At 37.1% G+C, this 18,471-nt stretch overlaps 1 protein-coding gene and 1 pseudogene across 3 annotated transcripts in view; one reads left to right on the forward strand and one right to left on the reverse strand.

The window, feature by feature from the left end:
• The window catches only part of LOC122576009 (protein neuralized), a 113,542-nt gene that overhangs the window by 80,334 nt on the left and 14,737 nt on the right, over positions 1-18,471 (forward strand). Inside the window, exons 1-2 of one of the 3 annotated variants that reach the window (XM_043745697.1) lie at positions 3,013-3,315; positions 3,681-3,939. The exons of the other annotated variants lie outside the window; for them this stretch is intronic. Of the exons in view, the coding sequence (XP_043601632.1) occupies positions 3,843-3,939 (97 nt within the window). The 5' untranslated portion in view covers positions 3,013-3,315; positions 3,681-3,842. Of the gene's footprint in view, positions 1-3,012; positions 3,316-3,680; positions 3,940-18,471 lie in introns of those variants that run through there. 3 annotated transcript variants of the gene reach the window in all.
• On the reverse strand, positions 1,606-3,083 carry LOC122576014 (annotated as a pseudogene).

Below are 18,471 nucleotides of genomic sequence, written 5' to 3' on the forward strand. Positions count from 1 at the left end.
AACGCGTTAATTCGCTCGGCTCTTTTCCCTGTTCCTTTCACGGGAATTAAGCCGAACCCACCATGATTCTGGAAAATATAGTTCGCTGAACGAGGGAGAATTTGCTATTCTTTGTGTGATCCTTGAAGGGGAGCCAACCAGCAAAGACTCCTGTTTTCCTTTAGATAAAAATGAACTTTTATGGGATTTAGGAGATTTACGGTTGACAAGATTGTGAATGTTTATGCATCCATTAAAAAATTTATCATGTGCCTTCCGCTCCTTCTTCGTGAAAATATTCAATGTGATAGTGTTTCGAAATTCTCAGACACTCTTCTTATTTTTTTAATTTCAAATTCGAATTCTTTTGTAATTTTATTATCTTGCAACTTCGCTTTACGTTATAGAGAAATATTACATAAAGAGTTATTATGAAGAATATTACAACGTATTGTAAAGAATACAATTGTACATGAATTTTAAGATCGATTGCGATATTTCTATCTTGAGGATAGCACGAGGGTGTCTGACCAGAGTCATGGAAATAACGTTTCTATTAAGCAGTCATAAGCGTCTGCTGGAGTTCCCGCTACCCTTAATCCGATCGAGACTTATTATGCTCGGGACTATTAATGCGATCAAGTATGGTAATGCCCCGTGAAAGTTATTGGCTCGTAAAGCGGGAAAATTTGTGTGTTGCGTCATTTGTCGTGCATCCAACGTAATGAATCGTAGCCCATCTATCAATAAAGCTTTTCGTTTCCATCGATGCATAAAGAATCAACTTGTAAAGGAAATCGCTCCATACATAATTCACGTAATAACCAAAAATATGTCCAATGATATATTTAATGTAAGTTTGTTAGTTTTCGTATGTGTTTTTTTTTTATGAAAGAATTTTTCTATGAAATAATAATTATACTCGTTAGACTAAAACCATACGCATCTCTAGTAAAAGTTTTGTTTATTGTCTTTCAAATTACACATTTCTCAACATTTGGCTGCTAGATATATAGATTATAATTTATGACTCCTGTACAGTACTGAAATAGATCGACTGGTAATTCCGAGACGCCAGCTTCTACTTGTGACAAATAATGTACAGATGTGATTTTGAACTTAAAACTACAGCCGAAAATATGTTAACTCGAGAAAGAAAATCAAAACTCTTTTCACTAACAAATGTGTCTGTTACAGATTATTTTTATGCATCTTGATATGATATAAAGTACGAGGAACGCTCATTTTTAAGTTAATTTTATGTTACGAAATGTCAGTGTATTATAAATAAACCTGCCTGTAGTATTTCAAACTGATCTATTTTTGTTCACTATTACATTTATCTTTAGAAAAACGAATTCTAAAATTTCATTCATTTATTTTTAAAGAAATTACAAATTAATAGATTTATTCAGTTTAATTAATTTAATACAATTAACATCTTTATGCAAAATGAAATCTTAACACCTGAACACTTTCTTAATATTAAATTAATATTTAAATCATAGTCTATAGAAAATTTATATTGCCTAGCTTCCAAATTATATAAATATTTTCCTAATTGAATATTATTCCTAACTAATTAATAATCTGTTCTATTAATTTTTATTTAACATTATACAATTATAGATAGCAATAAATTGCATCTCCTAAGCATAAGTATATTTCTAAAAGCCATGGATCGATTTTTGCAAGGTTGTCAGGCTATTTAGGAGGGTGCCGGAATTTTGAAAGTCGTTGCTCTATTGTACTCTTCTATTCCCCTTTTTTCCGGTCATTCGTCTCAAGTAGAGTCTACGCCAATGCCGAGGCCCGGTGCTGGCTTCCTAAGGCCAGGTGGTGCACAACCGTTGCCATCCCCAAAGCCCAGTGTTCCGCTCCTGCAGGCAGCTGCAGCTGCGACATACACGCTCCTCCTTGTACGTTTGCACACGACGCTTGTAATATATATACATACGTGTACAACTGCCTGCGATCGAGATCGTTATTGAAAAGTCTAGATCTAGGTCAAGAAAGATTCGAAATTTCGACTTTCTGTTCTTCTCTTAACTACGTCTGAATCTCCGCCGAGGTTAGGAAAATCATGCCACCATTTCATTCTTCTAAATCAGAGAGCATATCTTATGCAACTCTCTCCTATTCTATTGAGGTTATATTTTCCTACAATGAGAAAAATTATCAAATGAAACATATATTTTCTTATGGAAGAATTTAAAAAATATTCTAAATGAACACAAGAAAAGAATTATATTAAATTTATCAATACTATTCATGCAACTCTAAAATTAAAGTTTAGTCCACATATTTAAATCATATTTAACTGCTGGCAATTTAACATATTTGACTTTAATTTGTATTGTGTATTTTACGCAAACGTCTTTATTGCGTAAAGTACAAATTGAAATAAAATTCTCCACAATTCAATTATTTTATCCTAAACCGTCGTGAAACACTTCTGACCCGATGATACAAGTTCAGTTCATGGGTTCTCATTGTTTTTATAATGTTCTTCTTTATCGATAATTTCCATGCGGCGATAAACATACATTAATTACCGACCGTGCGAATTTGATTGTTGTCTCACTTGTGCTGAAGTTTTCATGGTTATCGTTGTATAGCGGTTCTTCGAACTTCGGTTGGGCAATAGTAGATAAGGTAACTACTTATCAACGAGATATCCGCAAGGTGAGATCCTGCAGATATATAGCGTTTCATTTCACCGCAACCTTTCCGCTTCGAGAGGTTAGAACGTCCGCCTGCCGCCACGCACGAATTGCCAAGGTGTATTGGTAACCGCACATATTCACACGAACAAGGGCGTGCTCGCACACACACAACCATGTAATGACAGCAGGGAGTTGGGGCAGCGACGAACAGAGCAGATGGGGAGTTTGCTTCTGCAACGAAAGCCAGTCGTTGTAGTGGCTTGGTTCAAGCTGTCCGCCTTTTCCTGGCTTCTCTGCGTGAATTCGCGCTCCTTTCCTCCGGCCTCCCCCGTCTTTTGCCGTTTCTCCACATTCAACCGCGAGAAAACTCAGGTGACAAACATGGGTCGGTCGCGTGGTACTCTTCCTTCCTTCCTTCTGTTTTTCTCACAGCGCCATCTCCTACTTTAGAGTTCCGTTTCGAGATCTCGAGCTGTGGCGCGATATTGAAAACCTCGCTATCGAACGATCATCGATCGATATTTTGCGTATAGTGTCGCGTGCAAGCGGGTCAAATTCATTTTGTGGAATAATTACCAATTAGTGTGGATATTTGGACAATATTTCGCAGAATTTTACTTTCTTATTATTCGAGAAATTATGTTGACGGATCATCGTGTACAAATGGATGGTAAATATTTAAATGCTTTGGTATTTCGAAATTGTAACGCGATATTGAAAAAGCTTGATATCGAAGAGTCGTTGATTGATATTTTGCTTAAAGTATCGGGTGCAAACGAACCAAATTCATGTTTCGAAATAATTACTACGAGTACTTGATAATATTTCGCGAGTTTTTCTTCTTATTAATCGAAAAAGTATGTTATCGGATCATCGTATACGAATAGTAGAAAATTATATGAATATTCAAACGCTCTAGTGTTTCAAAATTATACTTTTCCAGGTTATGCGCGTCGTAAACTGTTTCATTATCGCACCCAGCGTTTGATTGTCGAATTTATATTATAGAAAATACCAAATTAATAAATGCTACAGCTAGGGATACTTAGAGAGGCCTACTTTCCCATTTCCCAAGTTCGATCCAAGGAGGCAATCGAGGAAATTCTAAAAGGAGCATATTTTGGTCGTGGACTTCTTCTTCGAAATACCTGGGCTTCTCTTGAATTTCAATAAACGCGTGCTTGGTAACTATTCTCGATGGCTCTGGCATTATCTTGTCAACGACCGCGGAGACCATTAACCGTCAATACAGCCACTAGAGTGGCGCGGCTCAGACTCTTAGGAAATGTCTTCGGTGAGTATAGAATATATCTATACGTCTTCTTTTTCTCACCCCCCTTGTCCTTGTTATAAACGATCCCTCCTGCTAAGATTTCGAGTATTTTTACGGTGTCCCACATGTGTGTTGCCACGCGCGTTACGCGTTTATAAATACATTAACGGTTCTACACCATGTCACAGATGTAAAGCTGTTACAGATGTCGCCTATATGCTTTATTTGATATAAATTATATAATTATGTAATAACATTAAACTTAATTTCTTTTATCATTTTTTCTTCGTTGTTTTATAACATTTATTAATAAATACGAATTTAATCGATATAATTTATATATATATTTTTTAAACTGTATATAACAGCAATAAGTAATGAATAAATTAGTAAATGATTTAATAGCAGTAAATTACAGTGGCAAATCGAATTATGAATAATAAATTCGCATAATTTTACAGCCCTCTTTATTACATCAATTGAATTTATAATTACTTTCATTATATATTAATTATATATGGCAAATTTTATACGAATATTTAATAACTTATATAATTTATTTGTCGCATTTGATGAGATATGATTACAGGTTCGTATCGATTATATCTTATCGCATATACTCAATTTCAGCTATTAATAGCAGCTTCACAAAATGACTAACTATTATTTCAGTTATTAATTTTCTAATACATATTTCAGTACTAATAAAATTTTACATCAAATTTTCATAACACAGAGTTCTTACTACAATTTCTAATGGACTATTTAACTATGTTACACATGTACAGTAATAATCAAATCAATAATGAACAGATCAAGCCAATTTGTATTATAAATTCGTCAAACCACTCTACATATCAAGCTTTATAATATCCAGCCTTCGTTTTTAATTCACAGTTGCTTCTAAAGCTTCGACCTAACGTCCATATTCAATTCAATCTAGCATTCTTTCATCAGGAAGAATAGAAGACCGAGTTACTCTCTTCTCAGCCGGTTCGTAAACCACGTTGTAGTACGTGAATCGTGATTTTCCTGCTTCTTTATTCCCTCATGTGAATTTTTCATGTGACTATAATGAACGATAGTCAGTATCTTTTTTATGTTTTCGTAAGATGAGTAAGAATATTGTTTGTTAAGCGTTTCTCGACCTGAAGGATCCGCTGGTTGACCGGATAGTTGATGGAATTAGCGCACAAGGCACGACTCGACGCAACAACAAGCGAGACATGCGTTTTCTTTGTCGCGCGAGGAAGTGGAATTTCATTAGCTATCGCGCGCGCGCATGTGAGTCATCGTTCGTAACGCGTTATGAATTGTTTGACCCTGGTGAAGCCTACTTAACGATTGCGTTTTTAATAGAAAAGGCTTTCTTTCTTTTCTGTACTTGTAAATTTGAAGATTTATTTTACTAAAACCAAGTTTACTGAAACTTAATTGGTTTACTAAAGTTTATTAAAGCTACACATTTTCTGAAATTAATTGCTATTATTAATATTTTCTCTGTGACTTTATTAATCTCTTTCGCCATAAACAATAGGAACTACGTAATGAATTCTACGTTACAAATTACAAATTATGCGAACAGTCGTATTATAATTTTCCATGAGCTTTTCTTTCCTGCAAGTTTTTAACTCATTAAGAGGAGCAACAACGAACTAATTGCTTTTATGCCTCGAAGCTTCAAAATTAATAATTAATTACCCTAATAAGAATGATATACTAGGAAAGTATAGTCCAAATAAGGGTTACTTGAATGGATAATTAGCCTAATCTCGAATGGTTCTGAAAGTTTTAGGTTCGCGGTTTGATAATTATTAATTAATGCCAGAAATTACGTTAGAGAGCATCAGACTCCCGCGGGACTATTGGAAAACGTGGTACGCGTCTATGTTAGAATTAATCAGAGGTGAACGGATGGTAATTAGCTTGTTCGCAACTTAATTAGTTCGTTGAACGCGCACACAAATGAAATATTCATTTTCTCTGATGCTGCTGCATAAAAAATACATTTTACACGATATGTTAGTGCAGTGTAGTAAGAGAACTAGAAAAAGGAAAGATATTAGATATCTTCTATTAGGTACAATTCATCGAAAATTAAAGAATCAAGCACTATAAGATTATATGTATTTAGTTAATGACGCGATGATGTGATTCACCGACAATATGGCGTTTACCAATATTGTTATCTCTAGAAAGTAGAATCGTTTTGTTGATTTTCCAAGATAGATTAAAGATCTCGCGTAAAAATCTTTTTATGTTCTGAGCTGATAAATTGTTCGCGCAACATAATGTTATCAAAATTGAAATCCATGTTGGCAATAATATCAATACGGTACTATTTCTAGCATAGATAATATTCCAATATCAAGATCAGTCCACACATCAACAAGCAATTTTACACTAAACGTCCACTATCTGTCATCTAGAACTACCCTTCAAATCCTCTAAAAATCTTTCAATTTCAATGTATAATACATTCGAACTCAAACCTTCCAAACCAACATCACCGTTTGATCCTCTAATAAGCCACGGAACGATGCTTGATCCGATATTTCGAAAGAAAACCACATCACCGTTCGTCGATCACTAACCACCCCTGAAAACTATCCACGACCCCTTTGAAGTTCATTTCTACACCGTCTGCGATAGTTAATCTGCTGTCAGGGTGAAAAACCGGCTGTTATTTTCCTATCGACGAAGGTACACCCCCGCAACGTCTCCGCGAGCCTCTACGTGCGAAACGCGACAGATGCCAAGCGGAGGGGGTGGCCACCCTATCGTTTAACTTCGTTAATCCGATTGTTCCTTGGTCAACGATGGTGGCCGTGTTAAAAGCGCCGCGATGGGAATATGCACTTGTCGTCCTGGGGCATTTCTCGCGCGAATTCCTAGGGGTAGGTTCGCGTCCCTAGGGTGAAACTCCCTGAACACCTTTGTGCTGCAACATTTGGCAGTGATTAGGGGGCGAATACTGGAAGGAAGGCAAAAAAAAAATGGTGCAAAAATAGTTTATGGTGGAAGTTTTGGAATTTAGGAATTGTTTTTCTCCAGCGACAAGTGCGAAATATGATGGTTCTATTGATGATGAAGAGTAGGACCTATTTTTGATAAATACGAACGTAAAATTTTAATTGTGAAATGTTTCTTCTGCTTTGGTGAAAAGTGCGTATGGAATTTTAATTAATTGACATTAACTATATGGGAATTAACACGAGAAAGTAATTGTACACGCTAAAAGGAAAGTTTTTATTAGGTAATAAGACCTCGAATTTTTCTGTAAGAAATAATGTTTTACAGCATCTTCATTATTAATTGCGAAGTTCTGCAGACTTACTATTTATACTTTATTTCTCGTACCTCCAAAAAATTCCTGCTATATAATTATCATTTTAATTTAGCCTCTTCTAAATTGGCTAGTGCTAGTTTGCTACACACAAATAAGAACATTAATTTCGTAGTTTCATCGTTGGTAATTTTCAAGACATACCAGGTAACATTCCTTGTACAGACAGCTACACGGAATTCAGATAACAGTACTAATATTATTCTTTTTCAAATTTCTCCGGTTTCCTTATTTAAAACTCATATCTCTGATCTCAAACTGTTCTCGTTTCTTTCTATACGTAATTAACAAAAGTAAACTTTTAATTAACTGTCTTCGAAGAAAAGCGTAAAAAATTGAGAAACTTAAATTGTAGATAGAAGTTGCATGTATTCTCGATACCAAAATATGTATATTATCTTCATGAAATTATAGCTGTTGTTTGGATGCGATCGATAAGTTCTCTCTGAAGCGTGCAAACCAGTCGATGATCGAGAAGACGGTTTATCCTTCGTGATTCGAGATTACATTGATCGAAGGTGTACACCGATTTTCTTGGCATTCCGACGATTCTGCCGAGTTCGAAGACCCTGCACGCTTCTAATCATTTCGACATATTTACATTCGCGTGTAGATGTTACCTTAATATGCCGATTGTTTATGATCACGTGCATCACGTGCACGCGATGCAGCTTCTCCCTTCTTTCTCTGATTACTTTAATCATAGATATCATATGGACATAGACTGTGGCTTCTCTTTCTCTCTTACAAGCTTCTGTTTTTCTCAGCATGGTTACGATGCAACATCGTCTCTTACCCATGCGTACAAGTCTCCGCCTCTTGCAACTGCTTCCTTGCCATATAGTAGCACAAAATTGCATTTTGATGGCCAGTATTTTGAGAATATATTTGGAGAATTACCTATTAGTTTTACTACTCTAATCTCTCATTTAACCGAAGTTTCTTGATGAACAGGGAGACTCTTGTTGTTTTAAGAAAAGTTGCAACAGAAGGTCGCTTCTCTTTACCTCAAAGAGTTTTGAACTAGCATAAAATTGAAGAAAGAAGTCACGTCTGTCGACGACAATCCTTCTCTACTTTTCTCTATCTCAAAAATTTTTGAACAATTTAAAAGCACGATATAGAATATGTAACTTAATAGTACTTAGTTTAGTAGTAAAAAGATCTGCACATATCATTATTTCTCACTGAAGCGTTTGTTCACCAACTTGTTCGTTTCCTTTCTTAGTACCCAATTTTTATAGTCATACGTGAACAGCATTAAAATTTCATTTCCTAAATATGTATGGCTATATAACCATATACTTGACCCAATTTATTAATAATAATAACAATATTTTATTTTTATTTCGGCCTCTTTATCATAGAACTGGGTTTGGCTTATCATACTTTACACTCATCCCATAATACCTTCTATGCTCAAAACAGTTACACACTAACCTAGTCGTAAATTTTCTTAACCTATGTTTTACTTAAATCTGCTTCATCTATTCTCCCAACATTTTAACCCAAACTTGCCCAATTCATTAGTAAGTAAATATTGTAATAAATACGATGGAATGCCACTGTATTTGTGCAGGATCAACAAAACTTCATCGAACGTCAACACAATGCCCAAATAGCTCTCTCAACGCCTCTCTTCAAAACACCCCAGTCTCCTCATCCTATCCCGAACCAGAAACATCCTTGAGAGTCTGAGACGCGACTTCCTGTTCGTTAAACATCCCTCCATCTCCGTCACTGTTCCCGTTCCCGTTCACCGATTCAGGTACGCGTTATTATTACACGAACGTGCCGCAAGGCTCGCGCGTTGCCACCTTATGTAACCCACATAGTCATTGCGGGGCAAGAAAAGAAGGAGGTGTATATCCTCTGGTCTTAGGATAGCGGCCAGGAGCAGAGAGCGAGAGAGTTCTCTGTCGCAAGCAGAACAGAGAGCAACGCTCACCTTTCGGTGAGTCAGGCAGCGGAACGGCCATAGATCTCGAGAGAGGACGAGAGAAAAGAAACGACGGAGGGAAAAGGGAAGGAGAGGCTCGTTCTAGCGGAGGACTAAGTAGCTCGGCAAAGATCACGGCGTCGGGCGTGGGAACAAGGCCCCTCCTGGCTCTGTATACGCTGCTCTCGACACACGGCGAACATTACTGGAACTTCCTCGGTGTGGCACTTGTGCCACGGATGCTTAACAGTACTTGGAGTGGCTGATTCCACCGGGTTAGACCGCGATGGTCGCCACGAAAAGCGAAGCGTAATCGCTGAACGCGCGCTGCGTTAGGTCGTAGTGTTGAAGATGCGTGTTCTCTGACGAATGGAACACCTAAAGTTTGATTGTTATCGAGATAGTTCTAGACTAGGGTTACAGCGGATTTCTGATAATAAGAATAAATGTAGAAGCATTTATGGGGAATTTTAAGATACTAAATTTATAGAATGCATGGAATGTAGGAAAATATATGAAATATCTGACGTAAAGAATTTGTTATCATATTTAGAAGATGAAATATAGCTTCGGGTAGTTCTTACTCTTTCAGTCGCATGCATAAAAATATGAATTCGCAACCTATAAATATTCACAATCTACTTGTGAGTATATGTATTTCGATTTTCAGACAATCTCTTCGTTAAAACAGACAGCTCGTCAGAATATATTCACCGTAATAGCCATGAGATTATCCTTTCCAGATTTTCGTTGCTTCAAACGGGATCAAAGTTTATTGGCCAACGAGCTGCCGGCAGTGGTTTGGCGATCTTCTGTGGCTTGTGAAACTAGGTTCAGTCAATTCATGTATACAGATTGGTTTATGGACGATGATCGATTCAGTGAAGTAGCTTCCTATAAATATCCATTACTTCATTTCCATTCTATCCTTATATACCTAACAGCCTTCTGTAAAGTACCTATCATTTGAATTTGGACAAATCAATATATTTGTGTCTTCATATATTATTCTTCGTATATTATTTCAATGGTTTTAAAGGGGTAATAAATTCTTGACAAGCTACTGATAGGTCTAAGTGTCACTAACGGACCACTCTTCTTATCACGACAATTTTCTTTGGCGATAAAAAGGGTTCGTCGAACGAACAAAGTAGCAGGAAGCGTCAGTTGAGCGCAATTTTCTACTAGAGATTTTTCGCGCGCCCCAGAAATAGAAACTTATTACTGTCAATGGAGGCGGAGGGTGGCTGGCTCGGTCAAGGCTCCGTTTATTTACATCGTGCAAAGGACATCGCGTTCACATCGCGGAGGCGGTCGGGCATTGTTACATCGGCGCTCCAACTCCCTATGTAACAAATTACTTTCACTTTGGCACCGGTGATAATGGTAGGTGTAGTGGCGTGTAACGTGGTATTCTAGCTTGGCATTGCTGTTAGAACGTCTGTATATTAGAAACGAAACGTTTTCGATCGATCGTCGCTCGGCTGGAAGCTTGAGTTGTAGTTTGAAGCCACAAATTAGAACATTCGGCGCTTCGGCGGATTCTATCATAATATTTGCTATGTATTTTAAGGCAATTAAATACAACGATAAACTGCAATTTTTTTAAACAAAAGGAAATTTATTTCTTATTAAACCGTGAATGTGCGTGTAATATTTTTGCGAGCACAACTAAAGAAATTAAATTGATGCAGAAATTTCATATTTGGTATTTGAGATATACACTAAGATACTTAGAAGATCGTTTTCTACGTGATTTTTACATTCATTCCTTGTGTATGTTCAATTCTTCTTTATGTGGTATCACACAGATGTTACAAACTTCTTCGCTTCTGTCCGTTTAATTTGAACAGAACTGTTCATAGTGACCCTCTTAATCATCTTGAAAAATACATCTTTAATGTGCAAACACCTCACAAACTCCTTAAATGTATGAGCATCTGCAATTTATTATTCATTATAGTAATAATTTACAATGATTTATTCGCAATTTATATAATGATTTATTCACTATAGTATCTTCTTACGTGTCACAATCACAAACACATGGTCATCAGATAACGTTTGAAATAATCACTGCAGGCAACATTCCAAATAATCAATAAGGCTGGTACTTGAAATGCTCACACAAAAAGAAAGAAAGGAAAATAGTAGTCAAACTTGAAATAGTGAAGAGGCGTAGTCGTTCGGTAGCATCGAGTTTTCTCGATCGAATATCGCAGGATCTTTGAATACGCGCGAGGAGTACGCGTCAGATGCAAGGATCCACAAGAGGTACACTTCCGTGCAAATGTGTGTCACGAGTTTCCCACGAGATGAACCGGCGAATGGCAACATAGGCGCGGGCATAGACCAATTACTAGCGTAGACTCTCATTGACTCGCGATTTACGCGAGCTATCGGTCGATACTGGCGAAACGCGCTCGCGATTAAATCCGCTGAACGCGTTGTTGCACGCAAACGATGGTCCAGCGACTTGTAAACGCGTTCTAAAGGACGATTATTAAATGTAAATGTGTACTTGACCAGTCTGGTTTCGTGGAAAGTTGTTTGATCATGTTCGCTAATATTTGGAACGAATTTGGTACAGGAGTTTTAATTCGTGTAAGAACTTATAAGTTACAATCTGTTAATTATCCTTCTCAATGTTACAGTTTTTGTAACAAGTAGAGTAATCGAATTACTTGATATACTTTTATTTTCAATTCGAACGTGGATCAATTATTTCATGAAAAACATCGACAATCGATAGCAAGATTTTATGTTAATTGTTGGTGGAATGGTGGTAGATCACTGGAACATTCTCGAGAACGAGAATCGGATCAAAGTAAAGTATATCTTTCGTTCGTTTCATCGTCGGACATTAATTATAGTCCACTAAATCAACAGACGGCTAAGCGTATCTTTGTTATGCTTTCTTGCTCACTTTCACCTGCCAAACGCTTTCTTTCCCGGCTGTACCGTTAATTCAGCGACAGGTGATCTTGTGGTCATCGCTTCTCGTATCATTATTTTTATTCTGAAAGTTCTGCGCTTACCAATGTTATTTTTCAAGATTTTCTTCCAGGACTTCCTTAAAAAGTATATCATCCTTTAAGGAAGAAAACAATTCCTGTACATAATAATTGACTTTTAGCTATTTCAGCACTTCTTTTCCCGATGCAAGATGTTACAAGTATGATGAGGCTTATTATACATACTTCTTCGTTATTATATTTGGTAGTTTTTCAAGCTTATGCAATATCAAATAGTTGGGAAAAATCAGGATCTACAGTTTTAAAAATATTATTTTCCACAATAATTCAGAGGAAAGGTGACAAAATCTTTAACTTCAAAGAATTGTAAAGTTCGACATTCGTATAGAAATCTCTGTGTTCGCTAAATCTGTTCACAAAAATTTGTAGCTTTTCTTTATTTATATAATTTTTGGGAAAAATGCATTTGTACCACTCTTGCACTGAACTCTTTTATTAAATCTCTCTCCATACTAAACAAACTCTATCAGCTGGCAATCAGTCCTTTTCAAATACACGAAAACATCTCCAATAAAGCTTACTTCTCCAATTCTTTTGAAATTCTGCGATCCTCCGGTCAAAACCTGCTTCTCGAAGATTTTCCAAAAGCTCTCCGGCAGAACGAAGAAAGCCTAATCATATTCTTCAACCAATATATTCGACCACATGGGAATTCACCTCGGGCTCGTTCTGATTTCTCGAAGAATCGCACGTGTATCTAGAATCATCGATTCGATTCGTCCAACTCGCACCAACCGGTTCCAGAACGCAGCTCAATTTCATCCAAGACTGAACATGCCTGAAGGAGAACAGGGAAAAATTGGTCGGGTTTTATTGCGACCAGCCCGCGAGAATCGTAATTTGTCAGGGTCACGAAGCTTTGGGATTCGCGAAAATCGGGCGCAGAAGGGTAGTGGCCTCGTTGCATCAACGATCGAGCGTGATCACAATGATTTTACTTTGTTCACGGTGGCTTGTTTCTTTACAAGCTTCGCTGTCAAGTTGGTACTATTATCTATGGTTTGCCGAGAATTGCAACGTACGGAGGAGATTCAGCGTAATTGTGGGTTCTTTTAGTGGATAAAATCTGATTGACCTTTTCCCAAAATTAGAATTATGATAATAGAATTTTGTTACTCCTTTTATTTCTAGCAATCCTATAATTTAGATTATAGCGTATCTTTAACCAGTCGAGAATTTCTTGGAGCAAATATAAATGTAAATCAAAGAATTAGTATTAGAATTACTTATCATAAAATATTCATTGGATAATCTTAAATGATAATTTAAATGATACTTTAATTAATTAGATAGTGTATGGGAACTTTAATAGCATAAAATGTTGGATTAATTAAGATAGAAAACAAATTAATAATCATTCGAAGCTATCGGTATACACAGGTGCTTTCGATTTCGTATCAACGAGAATGACAGTCTGATCTTGTACGCCGATTAAGAAAACAGGATACAGTGGTTTACATGTTAAGTAGATGTTAATTGTATGGGACTGCGGTTAACCCGTGCTACGGTCTCAGACCACAAGATAGAGATGGCTTTCTTCATTCCCCTGAGTCGTTTATCGAAAAACATCGCAATCTTAGAAAATACTATCCACCCATATAATGCATCAACCGCATTCTATACAAATTCTTGTAATTCTAAGACAAAAGTACGAAATTTCATTTTCAAACTAATATTGAATTCGAAGCACTTGTTGCAAAACAACGCCTTAATGCATACATCAATAAATTAATCTAAATCCACGTTAATGCATATATTAATAAATTAATATAAATACACGTTGATGTATACATCAATGAATTAACATAAATACACATTAATTTACATATATTACAATTTGTAATGTAGCAAACTCGGCTAAGATATTACTCCTATTATAACTGAACAATGAAACACGTTATCGCTAATTATCAGACACTAAATCTCGTTAAACAATTAAAAAATCTCCTTTGTCGGGCATCGTAGGATCATCGATCTCCCTTATATCAGATTTGCTCCGCAGTTATACGATCATATGTGTTACCAGGCGTACATGTGACGCTTATTAACAGTGTTCACGTTCCCGCGTCGATCATCGGGGATCGATAGGGTCGAGGTCAAGGGGCCAGATTCGCGATGATCGACTATGACCCCGCCGCAATCGTAAAAGCGTCTGCTGCACGAGTCTAGTTGATCGATGATCCGTTTCAAGATCGATTTACCAGCTTTCAAAGCGTATACTCGCTAGTTGCTACCGAGACGCATCTTTTCACGAAGATCAAACTCCTTTTTATTTAATTATAGCTAATCACGTGCTCTTCTTTGTTCTGTTAATTTGCTTGTTTGATATAATTTTCTTACACATATCTCTCTGAGATTCTTCATTTGCAATTTTTAGTAACAGATGTATTTTGAAGAGGAATTTATTCCTTCATTTATCAGTATCATTCAGTTTCCAAGTATATCCAAGATTTGGTGGGAAATTCTTTTTCAGCTGGATTCTGGATATTTTAATAATTTTTTGATGTTGTAAGATTGTTGAAGCAATATTAAACACGTTTGTGTTTGTATATAAAAAGTATCTCATATAAAATGAATTATTCATTCTCATAATTACACTGAAATGTCATTGACACTATCAGTGAAACGAGATATTGCGTCATGTAAAAGTGACTTAAGATTCTTGCTGCCTCGAAACAGGAAGAATCATACAATACATATGGCGATCAGGCGATATGCACATACAATTGATTAATACAACGGAAGACTTCATAAATACATCAGATGAAAGAGGAACGTAACCGAGGAAACATAATAAAAATGCATCGATGGAAACCGATAACGGTGAAAGATTCGCTCAAAATTATACTAGATGCCTTCTTCAAATTCTAACTCCATTCCTTCATTCTTCATCCTTCGACTTGAACGTTTCCAATCATCTTCTCCAAATAATCGCCATGGTTATTTTCGATTGAAAATTTGTATCACCTACTTTAACGCAGCTGTTACATGTTCTACGAAACATCCAGCATCTTCCTCATCTTCGACTTCCCCCAACAATAGCAAGAAAAGTTCTAATAAGAGAAAGAGAGAGAGAAAGATTTATTCATCTGTGCGTCATCATGGTCGTTACCACCCAGCACGAAGGTCTCACCTGGTCTCACTGTACAATGATTCAATTCCGGCGGATGGACGACAGTTGGCGCGCGACGATCGCTCGATTTCACGCGGGAAACGCTCTGCGATTTGAACGGGACACGCGGCCGTTGCCGAGTCCTGGACGATTATCCACACCGAGCCGTGTTTCCTCGGCGCGATTTCCTTGACGCAGTCCACTATTCAGCGTGGGAATCCGGCGACGTGTACCGTTGCGTCTCATCGTCGTTCTCGTTCGTTGTGCCGCCGAAGCAACTGTGATTTCATTTAGACCCTGGTAATCGCCGCTTCTTCGATCCTGAAGGATGGTCACTGCGAATGGAACACGATGTCTAGCCTGGATTTACTCGAGCAATATGGTGTACAATAAAAGGTAGACACGAGTTTGGCGCTTGAACGATTCTGAAATGGGGAGGGGCACTCAGGACAGTATATTTTCTATTGTTTTATTTTTCTATTGCTTTCTTAAATCGTTATCTCTTTTATTTATTATGTGTATTAGCTACGGGTTGTTGAGGTGGTGAGTTTAAGATGAATAAGGGCTGCTTGTACTTTGCACGATATCTTTTTCAGCAATAGAGCTGCGTGTGCCTGGTGTTGCTCGGGTTTCGAATGGGTGATGGATTGGCGAGATTGGATTGGGAGAGGTTGGACACCTCAGCGTGGATGTGGATGTTTTCTGGGTGGATTGGAAATTTGTTGGGAAGACAATTGATTCTTATTCCTCGTAAAATTAAAAAGAAAAAGTTACTCGGGTTTGAACTAAGAAAAGGCGAGTTTTAAAGGTAGTTATAGTGTGCGGACCACTATATCTTTTCTAGGGTATCTTTGGCAACACTATCTTGCAAATTGCATCAAAGATTCTTCCGGTTCTTCTGGTACAGAAGGAGACATTCTTTTCAAAGAAATATGGTTTTATTGATCATAAATACATCCTCGATATTAACGGTGTCTCATTGTTCAGATAGCATATAGATTGATAGAGAGCTGTGAAATAAAGGAATCGTGAGATAGTCTACGAATGAATGAAACAATAGACTTTTAATTAACCGGAAACAAATTATTCAGTTCCCTTTTTTATACAGGTACGAGTACGCTCTATGTTCATGCAAAAGATCTAATATTTTTGTCTCTATTACATAGTATTCAGCTATACTCAGCCGAAATTTACAAACTTACAATTAATTTCTAAATATTCCACTATGGAAACAAATTAAAAGTTGTCAAAAGCGTACCTTGAAATTTACCAACAAAGATAATAAAGATTTGGCGAGAGATTTCCAATATTTCAATATAAATATCACACCTCGAATTCTCCAAGTAATTCTTTAACTTAAATAACTATTAAACCGAGTCTGTTCTAAAGCTACCTCCGCAACTCTTTGACAAAGATCAAAGCCACGACGCCTGGAGTTTTCAAATTACAACCAATTACCAGCAAAAACTGCATCCTCCAGGCATCGACACTCTCAATTACCAGGCAGCAGCCTCCAATCTTAGCCTCGATCTCTTGAAACTTCACGAAGCAATCCCAACAACCCAACACCCAGTATTCCTCGCATAAAAAGCCAACAAACTCAAAAAAGCTCAGCGAAAGAAACGTACAGAGTAACCAGTAAATTAAACCTCTCAATAAGTCTGTCAATAAGAATCTTTCTCCTCATTCCCACCAAAACCAAAACCGAATTATATATCACTTCACTCCGCGAGGACGTAATCTTTCATAATTTCTCGCGCACTGAAATGCCGAAAGAAAAAGCAGAACGATCGTTGGAAGGGCTGCACGCGATCGTTTCTACTGATCGAAGTCGATTATCGGCCGTGGATTCCCTTTGAATCGTAGAAAAGTGGCGCGTTACGAGCTAACGGTATCTCGAATGAAAAAGAAGCGAAAGCGTTCGCGCTGGGGTGACGAACGAATTAGAAATTACAATCGAGTGGTCGACTGGTTCATAACACGCGCCTTAGTCAGACCGTGAGAAACCGGCATCCGTCCGTGTGTTATTTTTGCCGGTGATCCATGAATCGTGACCGACTGGATCGATCGGAAAACAGGGACCGCAGTTTCGGTTCGTTAGCGAATTAATGCCACCGTGCAACTTCTTGCTGAGTATTTGTAGCATTTTTCTGTACTCCCTGGTGACCGATAAAGTCGTACAGATGAGTCACGTTAGTGTACAAGTATAGAATGCTGGAATTTATTTTGAATTTCATATTTTCACGACTTTGTGCTTCTAATATCAAGAACTTTAACTGATTTACGGAATATTGGAATTGATTGTTATAAGGGAATGTGGTTCGCGCTTGAAGAATTCAACTTCAAATCAATTTTCGATAGTTTTGCTTTCCAGTAGAAGTACTGTGATATTTTGTCAGGTATCTGCTTTTTGAGACTTGTGGAAATTGTAGTTAAGTGAGGAATAGCAAATATCTAATTTCAAATATGATAATCTGGAATTTTGAAAACATACACGTTCTTCTTTAGGACGTTCCGCAAGAAGTTCCAGTTACTCCTAAAAGAGAAACAATACCGTTAATATAACAATTAAAGAGAGAAATTGTGTCAGGCGATTAAATGTTGCCAAGTCAGTTCATACGATTCTTTGTATCTTTATCTGTGCAACGATAAAAAGAATATTTAAAGTTTATTTCGATCTGCAATACACTCGCCATTATTTCTTACGATCCCTCAACAGTTTCCTAATTCCATCTTCACAAAATGAAGTTTACGAATACAATAATATAAATTACGATAATTATCCTAATAATCATTTCTTCAACAATTTCAAAAGTAGTGAAATGAAACTAATATATCGCTTCGAGTTTGACGAAGCTTAAAATTTCGAAGCTTAAGCGTAAAATTTCATCATAAAAGTAAAAGAACGAGAAAGATACAAACTAAACCGGAAGAAGTGCATTTCCTTTTCCAATGATAGTCAGCTCTCAACGTAATCCAGAGAAATGGCGACGATAGAACCGTCGCGGTTATTCTTGTAGCTGAGAAAATCTGCACTCGAACCAACAGTCCTACCAACGTTGATGTGTATGGGAAATGACGGAAGCCCGCAAAAGTCGAGGAGTGGCGCACGCTTCCTGTT

The sequence above is a fragment of the Bombus pyrosoma genome, linkage group LG15, assembly GCF_014825855.1.
Source record: "Bombus pyrosoma isolate SC7728 linkage group LG15, ASM1482585v1, whole genome shotgun sequence".
NCBI classification, from domain to species: domain Eukaryota; kingdom Metazoa; phylum Arthropoda; class Insecta; order Hymenoptera; family Apidae; genus Bombus; species Bombus pyrosoma.